Genomic DNA, 14,539 nt, shown 5'->3' on the forward strand with positions numbered 1-14,539 from the left:
TGAAGGTTTTACTGTTTCTGCTCTCCTTCTCCTCTTCCTTCCCTCACTCCCATTGTCTTCCATTTCCTCCTGCATCTCTCTATTTCTTTATTTCTTTGTCTTGTTCTCTCTCTGTGTGTCTCTCTCCAGAGGTTGTGTGATCGTGTTCTGACCATTTACCCCTATGGTCACCTCTGTGTTGGTCAGACAGGCATACACTTGTCTGGCAATGCCACATGCACACGCACACATATCTCCTCCAACAACACCTCCCGCCAACCTTGATTCTCCTCTCCTCTGATCATGGCCCAGCAGAAGCTGGAGTGAGGCCAGTTGGTCTTGTGCACATCTCTCTCCTTAGGTGTGTGTTTGTGTTTGTGTGTGTTGCGCCCAGCAAGTACGTCTTCTCACATACTGTAGAGCTGAAGTGGAGGGCACTTGGTGAAAGGTTAGACGTTAGGATTCTCAGAGGAGAAAACTGCTTAGCTGTCTGAGTGTGTGCGAATGTGTGTCCATATGTGTGTGTGTGTTGTCTTGTTATACTGTCTTGTTGACTGTGCTTATGAGGATGACTGATCGCCCTCTCTCTAATTATAGAAAACCATCAATTTCTGCTGTTTATTTTTAACCATCAAAGACCATTAAGAAGAGGATCCCCCTGAGCCTCTGTCTCAGTCTCTCCCTTTCTACCTGTTTCTCTGTCTTCTCTCTCAAACACTGTCTATCTCTCTCTCTCTCTCTCTCTCTCTCTCTCTCTCTCTCTCTCTCTCTCTCTCTCTCTCTCACACACACACACACACGCACACACACACACACACACACACATGTTATACTGGGAACCACCACTGTAGCCTTTTGGCTGCTGAGAGAACTACCATCAAACTACAGGCTAGGCTAACATTGCAGCGACAAATCAGGAGCTCCACATTCTTGGTAAAGCAGACATAAGCGGAAATCCCGGGAATCCTGGGAAAAATAGGATTTGTCCCCCCCCAATAAATCACTGTAAACATAACGAAATTTAAATTATATTAATAATATACATTTAACATATTACAATGTAGGCTATGTTACAGCAGTAATTTTGGTGTCCCCCTCAGGAATTGCTCTTGAGAAAATGTCATATAATCCCCCCCCCCCCCCCCCCCCAGATACAAATACGTCCCATAAATGTGTATTTAAACCAAATGTGATTTCTTACAGTTAGACGCGTGACTGGGCTATTCACTTCATCCTGTTCGAACTGTGGGTGCCCGTCAAGCGACTGCTATATCCACCGAGGCTGGGAGTGGGGTCCATAGTTAAGCGCTTTTTGAAATCTCGGTCTTAATCTGTTATTAAAAGACTCACAATTGGAAGATTGCTTATTGTGTTATATTAACAGCGTATTAAGGTTTATAACACGGTTCAGTTGTCTTTCTACAACAGATTGCGGTAATCCTCGGCGTGGTTTCATTCGTTGTCATCATCTCTAACTTTCGGAGTAATTTAGGCTCTGAGAAAGGGTCTCTTTCTCTTGGTTAACTGCTGTTGCTGACGATCGGCAGCTCTGATAACGGTGGTTGTTTGCGGTTATAACAGTGTTCGTTATGTCCACCTCCCTTCTTTCTACGGTTGGCACTGGTGCTCCATGGGGCTCTGCAGAAAAAGTAGGGAGAGAGAGGTTTGGCATGTGGAATTTTAAATGATAGGCGTATAGACTACGTCACTAAGAGGCACCCCAGCTGTAACACGACAGCAACAAAGAGGAAATGAAAGATCGGGAAAATAAGAACTACTAAATTAACCACAAAAAAATAAGTCAGAAAGAAACACTGTCCGAGTCTGTTCCTCGGTTTATCCATCTGCGATCACATCGCAGGTGACTGCCTTTCGGTAGGCTACCGGAGCAGTAGATGGGAAGTGGCTTTTGGCATTTGGACTGACATTTTCATTACCACTTGATGATTGACCGGCGTCAAGAGGGATAAGGCTACCGTCCAAATCAACTTAACGCGCCTGTCTGAGTCTCGAGTGTAGCCCTTTCCTGCCTTCTCTCTCTCTGCAGTAAAGTGCTCCACTGCATGCAGTGTGAATCTATCTCCGTTTCAGTTTTAGCTACAGAAGCTTCCCTGCGAAGCGGGCGTGTAGTTATCGTGTTCACATTAAGGATTGTTGTGTGAACGCCAGTGTGACTGAGCCCCCTCACTTTCTTCAGGAAGCTTTAGCGCAGAGCAGAGGGACAGCCAGCCAGCAAGCGAGCGCTGCGCGAGAGAGGGACCGTCCGTCCATCCATCCATCCAGCCGCCCCTCTGCAGAAGCGCGCGCGCGCGCGATCACACACACACACATACACACACACACACACATACACACACACTATCTTTCTCGTTCTCTCTCCGTTCTCACACATACACACAAACGTTCGAGTGGGTCCCACGGTGTGCGTCCAGGACTGCACGCCTGCCGTCGGCTGGAACAGGATAGGATGATATTGGGACACACGAAGGTACAAGGGCCGTGGATTGCTACGCAAAATCCGACACAATGAAGACAATTGGATTACAGTGATTCACTGCTCAGCGCGTTGAAGTTACAAGGGGATTCTTTTATCTTTAACCGTGGGAATAATTTCACCAGTTATTTATACAAGACTGGTTTTCCAGAGGGGCTGTTGCAATGTCATTTCATACCACTATTTTGGAGCTATGTGGAAGGGAGATGCTGTAAGTAGTCTATATCTGCCTTTTTATTTAACAATTTCATGAAATAAAATAGTAATATTTTCTTTCCGTGGTGTGTGAGCGAAATGCCTTTTTACGCAGAGCCTTGTCCTCACCAAAGTGCCGCACCACCGCGGGAGGGACAGCCAGACGAACACATGGGTTGGTTTGTGCTGTTGCATGAACACCGACTACAAGATAATAATATAACCTGCGCAGTATTACTTGGCCATGTTTGATACATTTTATCTCAAAATTGCAGCGCATACAGACTCATCGTGACAACAGGCTGAGCATCATTGGTTAGAATTGAGGAGCCCCAAAACAAACGCAGACACCCACCACTATTTGTTGTTTTTATGAATGTAAAACGAATGCTGTTGAATAAACGGAACTGATTCGTTTATTGTTCCACCGGATCGAGTTTAGGCCCCCTCGCTCGGCACCTGTGTCATAATCGTACGCGCAGGCAGCTCTCTTAATAACCGCACTCTCTCCCGGTGCCTGTCGCCGCAGAATGGGATTTCTCGGTTTGATCTGGGGCTGTTGGTATGTTACAAGCGTGGAATGAGATCTGAGCACTTTTGGACAGCGATGACCGAGTTAGAACGCGTTTGGTACAAGTCCGAGAGTTGTAAACGCAGCCGTGGCTTTGAAGTAGTCTTCACTGCGGCTTTTGTTTCTCAGCTTCCCAACTTTCAACTCTCCATGGCACCGCCGACGAGGCGCATGCACTAAAAAAAGAAAATACCACTGGAGATGAGATCGTAAAGTATGTAACATATGGACTATGTAAACCTTTTGAATAAGTAACCACGTCACGAGTCATGATCCACCTTTCCACGCGCAAGCTTGAACTTCACGTGGTGCCGTACGAGCGGAGGGACGTCTTGATCTTCAGCCAGAGGAATACGTCTCTCTACCGAACGAAAAGGGTGCAAGCTAGAACATGGCCGGTAGGGGTCGCGGATGTATTGTGGTCCTTTCATTGGAGTTAATGAGAAATCAAAATGAATTTACATCTCCCCCTTTTCCCCCCCCCCGTGCTCCGAATCCAGTCACGTGTTAGCAGCACAGTTCTCGCATCTGACTGCGTTCTGGATCATTGAGAGCCATTTATGTTCTATTTTATATATAATTTTTGCACTGCAAAACAGCCGAGGCCGAGGGCCAAGGAAGGACGAGACAGTTATTTATAGAAGCAATTAAAGGCAATATTAACTTGTCCTTTTCGATTAGTATTGCTGTAACAAAAATATGGAGAACCTTATGCAAATGCCACGGATTCTGGTTGACCCAAGTGCTGTTAAAAAAAAGGGGAAGCTGGTGGTGAAATGAGTCTGTAACCTTTACAAAAAGCATCAGCCACAGATGTGCGCTTGACTCAGGTGCTGTGTATGAAGGCATGGTGTCCACTTTTATTTGTTTATTCTAATTCTCTCTATCCCTCTCTCTCTCCCTCTCTCTCTGATACCTCACTCTCTATCAAAAACACGCACATGGAGTGCCTTTCCATTGAGTTACATTGAAGACGTATGCAGTCTACATGAACCTTCAGTGTGATTATAACTTCCACTGTGCTGTCCTCTCAAACCCACGTCAGGCCATACAAAGCAGATGGCTGGGTCCGTTGGTACAAAGGCCGGCTCAGCCTGCCACTCTGCTGCCCCTCTGCCTGGGACGAAAGGGAGGGTGGAGGGATGGAGGTAGGCAGAGGCAGAGATGGAGGGATACAATGGATAGATGGAGAGTTAGAGGGTAGAGGGATGGAGAAATGGAGACGGAGGAGAGCTAGAGAGAGATGGAGCCACAGAGGGAGGCATAGCCAAAGATGGAGGAAGTAAGGGAGCAAGGGAGGGATGGCGGAGGGTGAGATGGAAGGATTGGAGGTGGAGTGCGAAAAGTACGGAGATATCTATAGATGAAAGGGCAAAAGAGAGGTGCAGTGCTTCAGGTGTAGGAGGGTGGCATGCTAACAGAGGCCTATTCATGGTGAACCATACATTCACCATCATACACCAGGAGACACAACTGGATACGTGTGTTTATCAGCATTGGATCAGTGACTGTGCCTGGCTGTGAATTAGTCATGAGGAGTTGGTGTATACACCGGCTCATTCAATCTTAATGCATATAGGGCCTCTAAAAGAATATGGTTACGCTGGTAAATGTAATCATATTAATAGTCATTTAGCCATAAAGGAGATGCATAATTGATAGATCTGAAACCTAGTTTCTTTCAACCCTGTATTGCTCTGTGTGTGTATGAGAGAGAGGTTTCTATGTGGGTCTGTGTGTGTGTGAACAGTGCCGTAGATACGCCTGCCAAACATCATTTACTATGGTCTTGCCAAGAAATCGTCGCTTTTGTATGATGACAAATGATCCTGTCAGATTTGGTCGGAAAAAACACTTCCCCCCCCAAATCAGGCCACAGGGCGGAGAGGTGGAGAGAGCTCTCGGCCAAAAGCACGCCACCCTAGATTCAGCTAAGGGAGACCCTCAGCTTGCTGCCAGTTAACTGTGACTGAGGCCAGAGCAACGTCTAATTTTAAAATACATCAAACATTACCTCTTCCTGTCAATCATTGTTGGGCCTATTCATCTTTTGTTCTGTCCTTTGTTCTTTTGTTCAGACCTCTTTTCTTCAAAGTGGAACTCTTCGCATTCACTGCGGTCAGTGATTTATTTCCACAGCCTACGTTTGGTGGTACATATGGGTCGGTGTGTGACCATTGTGGACTTTGCCACATACTTGGTCTATACTGTTCATCCCACATACTCTCTGCCTCCTGCCTCATTCACGCTCTGCTATTCATCACACCTGCTCCTCAGACCTACATATGTGTCCATTGGCCTCTAGCCGGCCTCACACACACACACACACACACACACACACACACACACACACTCGCACATGGGCGGGCACACACCGTGTCCTGTTCTGTCGTAGTGCTGTCTGTCCAAGCGAGTAAGTGAGTGTGCAAGGTCCCGGTGGAATGGCCATGGTGATGTCACCGTGCTCTTCTGCTCCGGTTGCCGCGGCATCCACTGTCGTGTTCAATCTTCCTCAGCGACCGCTCACCCGCTCTCAGCTCTCAACGTCAGGCCTCGCAGCTCTCATCTCCCACTTATGAAACCACAAACCAACCAACCAGCTCCCCCTTCAACACACACACCCACAAACACACAAGCACACATACAGAACACGCACATACACACATGGACGCGCGTACACAAGTGCACGTGCACTCATGCACATCCTTGCATTTTGGAATTAATTAGGAGTGAGAGTACTTCGTTCCGTTGTTGTAGACGGTGGTTAGTCTGGCCGGTGTGTGCAGTGTTGATTTGGATGAAGGATATCTTCAGTGAGAGCAGTTATGTTGTGATGTGCACCCGTTACCCGGAGAGAGCAGCATTTCCCAGGTCTAAGGCACCAGGGGAGCAGAGGCAGAGCCTCATTCAGCATCATCACCAGGGTCGGCCATATTTCTCGCCGTTTCTCACTGTCTATTTAGGTTGAGATACATTACTTGACGCTAACATCTGCCTCGTTTTCTGTGTGCCCACCCTTTCCTTTCACCCTCCTCTACCTTCCTCTCTCTCTCTCTCTCTCTCTCTCTCTCTCTCTCTCTCTCTCTCTCTCTCTCTCTCTCTCTCTCTCTCTCTCTCTCTCTCTCTCTCTCTCTCTCTCTTCCCTTCCTCTCCAGGGGATGAAGAGGGTCAGCATGTCTGTCAGCAGGGGGGTGTGGCTCCTGACTCTCCTGGCGGCGCTGGTGCTGGCGGTGGGCGCTGCCCGAGCAGGCGGAGCCGAGAAGGTGCCCGTGCTCAACATCGCAGTCATCCTGGGGCGTACGCGCTACATTTCCGACCGGGACATCCGGGCGCTGTGGAGCAAGGAGGACCCCATCGACGTCAACGTGGTCACGCTCCTGGTCAACGAGACCGACCCCAAGAGCATCATCACGCACATGTGCGACCTGATGTCCGGAACCAAGATCCACGGAGTGGTGTTTGGGGACGGGACCGACCAGGAGGCCATCGCCCAGATTTTGGATTTTATTTCCTCCCAGACGTTGATCCCCATCCTGGGCATCCACGGAGGCTCCTCCATGATCATGGCCGACAAGGTGAGAGAGGGAGGGGAGGAGGAAGAGAGGAAAAGAGGGAGGGAATGAGGGAGGGAGGGAGGGAGAGAGAGGGATGAATGGATGGATAAGCAACTATTTGGTGTGCTTGTCAGGTTATATATTTGACTCTGTGCTGGTATATGTGTGTGTGTCAGTCCAAGTGTGTGTGTGTGGAGTTTTGGGAAGGGTAGGGGGAAATGAGAGGGTGATTAAAGGAGAGAATATATCACTCTTCGATTATATTTTTTATGAAAAATCCTCATGAAGAGAAGCTTGCTTCTGATCTCACTATGAATACTATCGACTTGTTTCATTGAGTGCTGTGACCAGGCTAGCTCATTTGACTATCAATCACAAGCAACCAGCAGAGCTACTGTAGTTTAATAATGTGACATCAAACCACACCACTGTTCTGGTTGAGGGGGAAATCATCCGAAAGTCCAAAAATAGACCAATTCAATCCTATCCCCTCAGACTCATATGCCAGTCTACACCAAAACAATGTGCTCCTTGATGGAAGGAGAATGCTGGCTGGTCTGGCTGTAGCCTTTTCAGAACACTGCATGTTAGTGGAGGGGTGTGAGGAGGGGTGTGAGGGGGTGCACAGGGGCGGGGGGCAGGGGAAGGAGATGGTGTGTGAAGAATGAGGGATTGAGGGTGAAGAGAGGGAGAAAGAGGAGCATGGATAATCCCTGGGCTGTAGCAGAGCAGTAGACAAGAGGTTGACTGGAGAGGTTTTAAAGAATGTACGGAGACCACATGCACTAGAAAACCTCATATCAGCAAGTTCCTGTAAACCCCTGCCATATACACACTCTCACACACACAGACTCAAATGCACACACACCTACACGGTGGAATTGCAGCTAGACCAGTTTCCCTCCAGATCTCTTCTCTAGGAAACGCAGGAGAACTGATTCCCCTGGTTCAACTCTTGGTTCCTCCCCTGGTTCCTCTCCTGGTTCCTCCTCTGGTTTCTCTCCATGTTCCTCAGAGACTCTTTTCAGTCTAACAGGTGCCTCTGCCTCTGCTCCCTTGTGGATTGCATGCAGATTAAAGTAATCCTCTGCATGTTTATATGTGTGTGTGTGTGAGAGAGAAAGAGTGTATGTGTGTGTTTGCATGAAAGAGATCCTCTTTGTGTGTGTGTTTGTGTGTTTGTTTTCTTCTCCTCTTCATTGATAGCTTTTTGGGATTGTGAGTCAAGTCATGCCTCCATGCCCCGAGGAGAGTCTTATCAGAACTGCAAGAGAGAGAAAGACTTAGACTTAGAGTGAGAAACAGAGAGAGAGTAACAGAGAGATAGACACAGACTGAGAAAGAGGGAGACACTGAGAGACACACAGGCAGAAAGAGACAGAGACAGAGAAAGAGAGACAGGGAGAGTGGAGGCGACCAGTCTTTCTCTCAGCTGGTTAATTCGATAAATATGGCAGCTTCTTTCTGTGTTAGACCTATCCATACGTCTTTATACTGTTATTGAATTATGGAGCAGTCAACAATACATTATTAATCACTTAGCGGCTCTCCACATCTTCTGCTTGGTATGGCACTTCCTTACCAAACAGGATGTAAACTACAGTTGTTAGAATATATCATGCTTTAATATTGACAGTTTTTTTTACCTTTCTTCCTGGCTGTGTAATTATGTCCATGAAAGCCAGGAGCTGGTCATTCGCCTCATGTTCCTCCCGTGGTAAACTGTTATCGACACATACTCTCCTAGCAATCTCTAGTAACAATTACTGTAGCTCTGTCTTGTTCATGGCAAAGCACTTTCAGACTGGCTGTCCCTCATTGAAGTTATTTATGGTGAGAAGTTCCACTGGTTGTTTGGTTCTTTGTGTATCAGACAGAGCCAATAGTTCAGGGGAAGGATTTTTCCTGAGGCTTTTCGTGACTCAAAGTTAGGACATACCTGTACAAAATGGAACCAACAGGTGAATGCAGACATCAGTAAATGGGTACATTACTGCAGATGGTGAACCCTACATGTCTAGAATATAGTGTGTGAGATTCTGGAAATATTTGCAGACATTAATGTGTGTTTGTGTTGGTGTGGCTCTACCCCCCCCCCCCCCCCCCCCATACAGCCTAGGGGAGACAGGAGGGCATGACAGAGAAAGAGAAAGAAGGATAAAGAGAAATAGAGAGACAGACAAAGAAAGAGACAAAAGAGACAGAGAACAGAGAATGAAGACACCTTAATTATTCCCTTACGGGTTGGCTGGACATTACACTATGCTCCATACCACATCAACATGCCCCAGAGAGCACACCAATACATCAATAACCAACAAAAAATGAAACCCAACACCCAAGACACATTAACAAAACCACAGACACTAGAACGAAGTAACAAAAGTTGGGAAACACATCTATATGAACACATTCTCAAAAATGAGTTATACATCCTCTATGCAACAGACACAGAGAGAGAGAGAAACAAAGAACGAGATAGAGAGACAGTGAAGAGAGAGAGAGACATAGAAAGAGAGAGACAATAAAGAAAGAGACAGAGAAAGAAAGAAAGAAACAGAGATACAGAGAGAAAGAGAGAGATATTTCACAGTAATCCACCCACAGGGTAGTACCTCTCTTTAATGATGAAGTTTCCTCCCTCCGTGTCAGACAAACACACATGTATACACACACATGGACACAAATGTACGCACGGACACACACACACACACACACACACACACACACACACACACACACACACACACACACACACACACACACACACACACACACACACATACCTACACACATACACCTACACTTTCACTCAGTGTTTCTCTTTAACTGATCTGGTGACACACACAGTCCCTTAGTTAGTGAGCGTGTTTGTGTAAATATTGATCCATAACCATGGAACAGGAGATACATCCCCAGCAAACGAGCTGTAAGTTCGGATCATTTTTATTGACAGGCTGCACTGTGTTTGTGTTGTGTGCGTGTGTGGATGTAAATGTGCGTGTGTGTGTGTGTGTGCGCGTGCGTGTGCTTACGTGTGTGTGTCAATTTCTCTGCTCGCTGTGTGTTTACAAGCTGATCATGGGATGTTATTCATCCATAGTTGTTATCTTCCCTCAGGCTGTATCATTACACACACGCACGCACACACACACACACACACTCACACGCCCACCCTGCTGCGTTTGGAACTGCCTGTTAGAACTGAATAGCATTCTGCTATGGGAGGAGAGAGAGGGAGTTTTTATTATTGCATTTATGAGTTTGTCCAATTATCCACTTGAGATGCTTGTTTTGGTTTGGCTGGAACCATAATCTCATTTAATGAGACCATCTTCTCCTGTCAGAACTACAAGTCTGTTGCTTTTTCTGGCGCTGGAGTGTGTGTGTGTGTGTAAAGTATGGGTGCTTGTGTGTGTATTGTCTTACGTTTAAATGACAGTGGCCGTGTCATTCTGTAGTCAGACATCTTGTTTCAGCGTTGAGCGTTGGTTTCTGTTCCCTTGATAGCGCTTGTTACATTGTTGGTAGCAAGGTTGGATCACATTGTTTTGTTTCTCTTTCCCTGGGAGATGGTTGTGTGTGTGTGTGTGTGTGTGTCGGAGTGCGTGAGTTATTCCCATTGCTAGATAGAGGGATCTTTTGGATGAAAAATGGCTTCTGAGCTTTCAAGTGGAATCAATTTTAAAGCTGTTTGGGAGAATGGGCCCACTTTTGTCCTCCCTCCCTCTTCTCTCTCTCTCTCTCTCTCTCTCTCTCTCTCTCTTCTCTCTTTCCCTAATCACTTTTTTTCAATCTCTGCTCATCTTTCTCTCTCTCTCCATTGGTCCCTGCACCCCCCCCCCCCATCTCTCACTTTCATGCTGTGTTAAGCGGTAGCTTGCACAGTGTTTGTGGTGTGTGTGTGCACCTATGTGTATGCAGCGGAAGGAAAGCACAGTAATTGTGCAGTGTAGTTTGAGCTTGTTTGGCGACGTGTAGAGTTCTCTCAGTCCCAAACCTCAGGGTTATGTTTAGGCCAATAAGAGACGCTGCTGTGCTCACCTCCATCTCTCTCTCTCTCCCTCCCTCTCTCTCTCTCTCTCTCTCTCTCTCTCTCTCTCTCTCTCTCTCTCTCTCTCTCTCTCTCTCTCTCTCTCTCTCTCTCTCTCTCTCTCTCTCTCTCTCTCAGTACATACAGTAGGGATTGGGGAGCATGTGCAGAACTCTGTGAGAGAACAATTCTGTCACGCAACAGAGTTTGCCCCGTGTGTGGTGGGAGAGTATCTGAGTGAGTGTGTTAGTGTGTGAGTGTGTGTGTGTGTGTGTGTGTGTGTGTGTGAGGGTAGTTACCTAGCCTAGGGTAGTTTCTCACCTGAACCTCAGCAGCGCATACATAGCACAGCACATACATACAGCAAGTTACATTACAGCACTCGTGTAGGGACTGCTAGTTTATGTACATTGCTAATGGATGTACAATATTAGTGTATATACAATTGTATACATTCCATTGTAGTATATACAATAGTACCTAATATACAATGACAATGTACAAACAGTAGTTGTTTAGTTTGCGTACAGTAGTCAGTACAGTTATGTACAGTAATAATGTATACAGTAGTGCATGTTCAGTGAAGACCATTCCTGGTACCTACTGTTAGAACTAGATAACTTAATCTAGGTTGTAAACTACTGCGGTCAGAATAGACACAATGTCCTTGGCTAGGCACTTGTTTGCATATCAATACTACCAGAGTGTGTGTATTGTCTGTGTGTTGGTGGACGTTTGTCATTGCAAGGATAAACATACAATTGTCTGGCTAATCTGTTAGTGTTTGTGTGTGTGTGTGTGACTAGGAGGCTCGATAACCAGTAAATGTAATTAGGATCTGTTTGACTGCTGTCAAACCATGTAAACAAATACACCCCAGGGGGAGGCCCTTCTGCATGTGTGTGTGTGGGGATGTGAGAGAGTGAACAAATACAGTATACGTGTGTGTGTGCGTCTTTACGCATACGCTTATTTGTTTACTATTTTATTCCATTCCATTTCATCCCGTTCTATTCTACCCTCCACTCTATGGTTGGTTTGTGTGGCACCAGCACAAACACGACAGTCTCCTCTGACCTCTCTCCCGGCATGTGTGTGTCTGGTGTGGCCTGGAACGGCGGGCCTGTTCCCAGGCGTCAGTCCGAGGCAGCCTCATGACCCAGGTTAAGTAGTGTGGCGAGGGGGAGAGATAAGGCCCTGGACAGCCTCTGATGCTGATGGATAGCTGCTGACTGCTGCCTCGTTGACTATTAGGCCTATTACGCAAACGAGGGTGGGGAAAACATACGGGCACTCCGCATGCACATGCACACACACTCTCGCCTGTAAAATATCTGTTGTTGTGTCTTGGTCCTGTGTTGTGTGTGTGTGTGTTCTCAGGGCACGGTGTGTATCCACGCCTGTTCTTATGCCCAGGTAATGGAGACCTAAGTAATGACCTCTCGTGGTTGCTGCTCGAGGGAAGTCCTTGAGCGTTTGGCTGTTTAATTGGGGTAGTAGTTAGTGTTGGTTAGCACAGCAGTCTGGACTTTCCAGTCCCCTCCAGAATAGTTTTGACCTGAGAGTAGGTTTGGCAGTGCACTCGCACTTTCTTTGATAATGCTTAAACACATTCATACACAAACACACATACTCCCACACACAAACACGCATGCATACACACACGCGCACACACACACACACACAAACACACACACACACACACACACACACACACACACACACACACACACACACACACACACACACACACACACACACACACACACACACACCCACACACACAGTCTCCATCACTGCCATTCCTTCTTTGAACCTAATGTACCCCTACTGCCACAAATGTTGCTCTCCCCTTTACTTAACTCCCTCTGCGTCTTTTAATGGAATTGCAAAATGAAAACAGACCTCTTGCCTTTTAGAACTTCCTATTATCGCTCCTGAACACACACATAAAAGCACATGAAGCACACACACACATGTTACTCTGCAGTGGCTCTGCAGTGAACACAAAGACATTAGAATCGGGCTTTTGCATCCCGTAGTGTAGCGCTTCCCTAGCGTAGCAACACAAATCCATTAGAATAGACCAGTCTTTCCCTTAGCGCTAGCGTACCCTAGCCTAGCACTCTGCATGACTGCCTTGTCGGGGGCAGTGAGCTGTACAAAAAGACAGGGCATGGAGAATGGAGGAGAGGACATGAATTAAATATTCCTCCTTTGTGCCTCTCCCTAGTTTCAGACACTGTGTGTGTATTATGAATGAGCACCCCACGGACGATAAAGCCAATGTTAATTGTTCTGGATGGGAGGATGGATGGATGGAGGGAGGGAGGGGGGTCCTGAATTGAAGGAGTGTCCCTGGGCAGCAAGCAAAGAACAACAGCTCTCAGGAAACGCTATTGTGCATGTTTCAAATCAAATCAAATCAAATGTATTTCTATAGCCCTTTTTACACGCAAGCATGTCACAGAGGGCTTCACATATGCCCATAGAACTGCCCCTCAACCAACCTACACCCTCAAGGAAGACAAGGAAAAACTCCCAAAAAACTCTCAACAGGAGAAAAAAAAAAAAAAATGGAAGAAACCTTGGGAGGAGCAATTCAGAGAGGGATCCCCTCCTCCAGAGACGGTTGGTGGGAGAGAGGAGCAGAACACAGGCTAAACATAGTCATACAGTGTCGATGGGTTTTTAAAACACCAAAATCCATTATTCAACTTTATAGATGTAGGACAGGACCGGGAGACTCGCGACCAGGTCCAGCGTTGGCTGACCGACGACCAGGCAGGTGCTGACAACTCAAACCCCCCACACCACAAGGGATGTGTGTGGGGGGGGACAGAGAGAGGAGAGCAGGGATTAGAGAATGCCAGGAGCAGCTAACAGTTAGAGATCTAAGTGTCCTTGCGGGGCAATAGGGTGCAAGGAGACCGGAAAGGTACAGTGGTACCAATCCATGCAGAGATTTGTAGGTTAGTAGTAGAACTTTGAAGTCAGCTCTGGCTTGGATAGGGAGCCAGTGTAGAGAGACAAGAGTAGATGTTATGTGATCAAACTTTCTTGTTCTGGTCAATAGTCTAGCAGCAGCATTTTGCACCCGCTGTAAATTTTTTAGGTGGGTAATTGGGAGGCCAGAGAACAACACATTGCAATAGTCCAATCGGGACGTAACAAATGCATGTATTAGTTTTTCGGCATCATCCTTTGAGAGAAATGTTCGTATTTTGGCAATATTACGTAGATGGAAAAATGCAGTTCTAGTAATTTGCTTAATATGGTACTCAAACGAAAGGTCTGGGTCCATTGTGACTCCTAAATTTTTTACTAGCTGGCTTTGAGAGACTTTGACGCCGTCTAGGTCTAAGGTCAGATTGGAAAAATTATTTCTATATTTTTTAGGACCGAAAATTTGAACCTCGGTTTTATCCGAATTTAGAAGAAGGAAATTTGCAGTCATCCAAGCTCTCAACCTAGAAACACATTTTTCCATAGCATGTGGAAATTCTCCAGACTTTATAGACATATATAGCTGAGTATCATCTGCATAACAGTGAAAATTTACCCCAGAGCTTCTAATTAGGTTTCCTAAAGGCAGCATATAGAGAGAAAATAACAGAGGGCCTAGAACTGAACCCTGTGGTACTTCGTATTTTACAGTGGAGCTCCTGGATGAGCAGCCATCATAGTGGACATATTGTGATCTATCGGATAGA

General features: G+C 46.5%; 1 protein-coding gene across 1 annotated transcript; it reads left to right on the plus strand.

Moving 5' to 3' along the window:
- Positions 1–2,215: 2,215 nt before the first annotated feature.
- On the plus strand, positions 2,216–12,257 carry LOC134037143 (glutamate receptor ionotropic, NMDA 2A-like). Its single transcript, XM_062482495.1, has 3 exons — positions 2,216–2,684; positions 6,395–6,814; positions 12,207–12,257. Exons 1-3 carry the CDS (start codon positions 2,667–2,669, stop codon positions 12,255–12,257), a joined length of 489 nt encoding a protein of 162 aa, XP_062338479.1. The 5' UTR covers positions 2,216–2,666.
- The last annotated feature ends 2,282 nt before the right edge of the window (positions 12,258–14,539 follow it).

Source organism: Osmerus eperlanus, chromosome 2, assembly GCF_963692335.1.
Source record: "Osmerus eperlanus chromosome 2, fOsmEpe2.1, whole genome shotgun sequence".
In the NCBI taxonomy this organism is placed as follows: Eukaryota; Metazoa; Chordata; class Actinopteri; order Osmeriformes; family Osmeridae; genus Osmerus; species Osmerus eperlanus.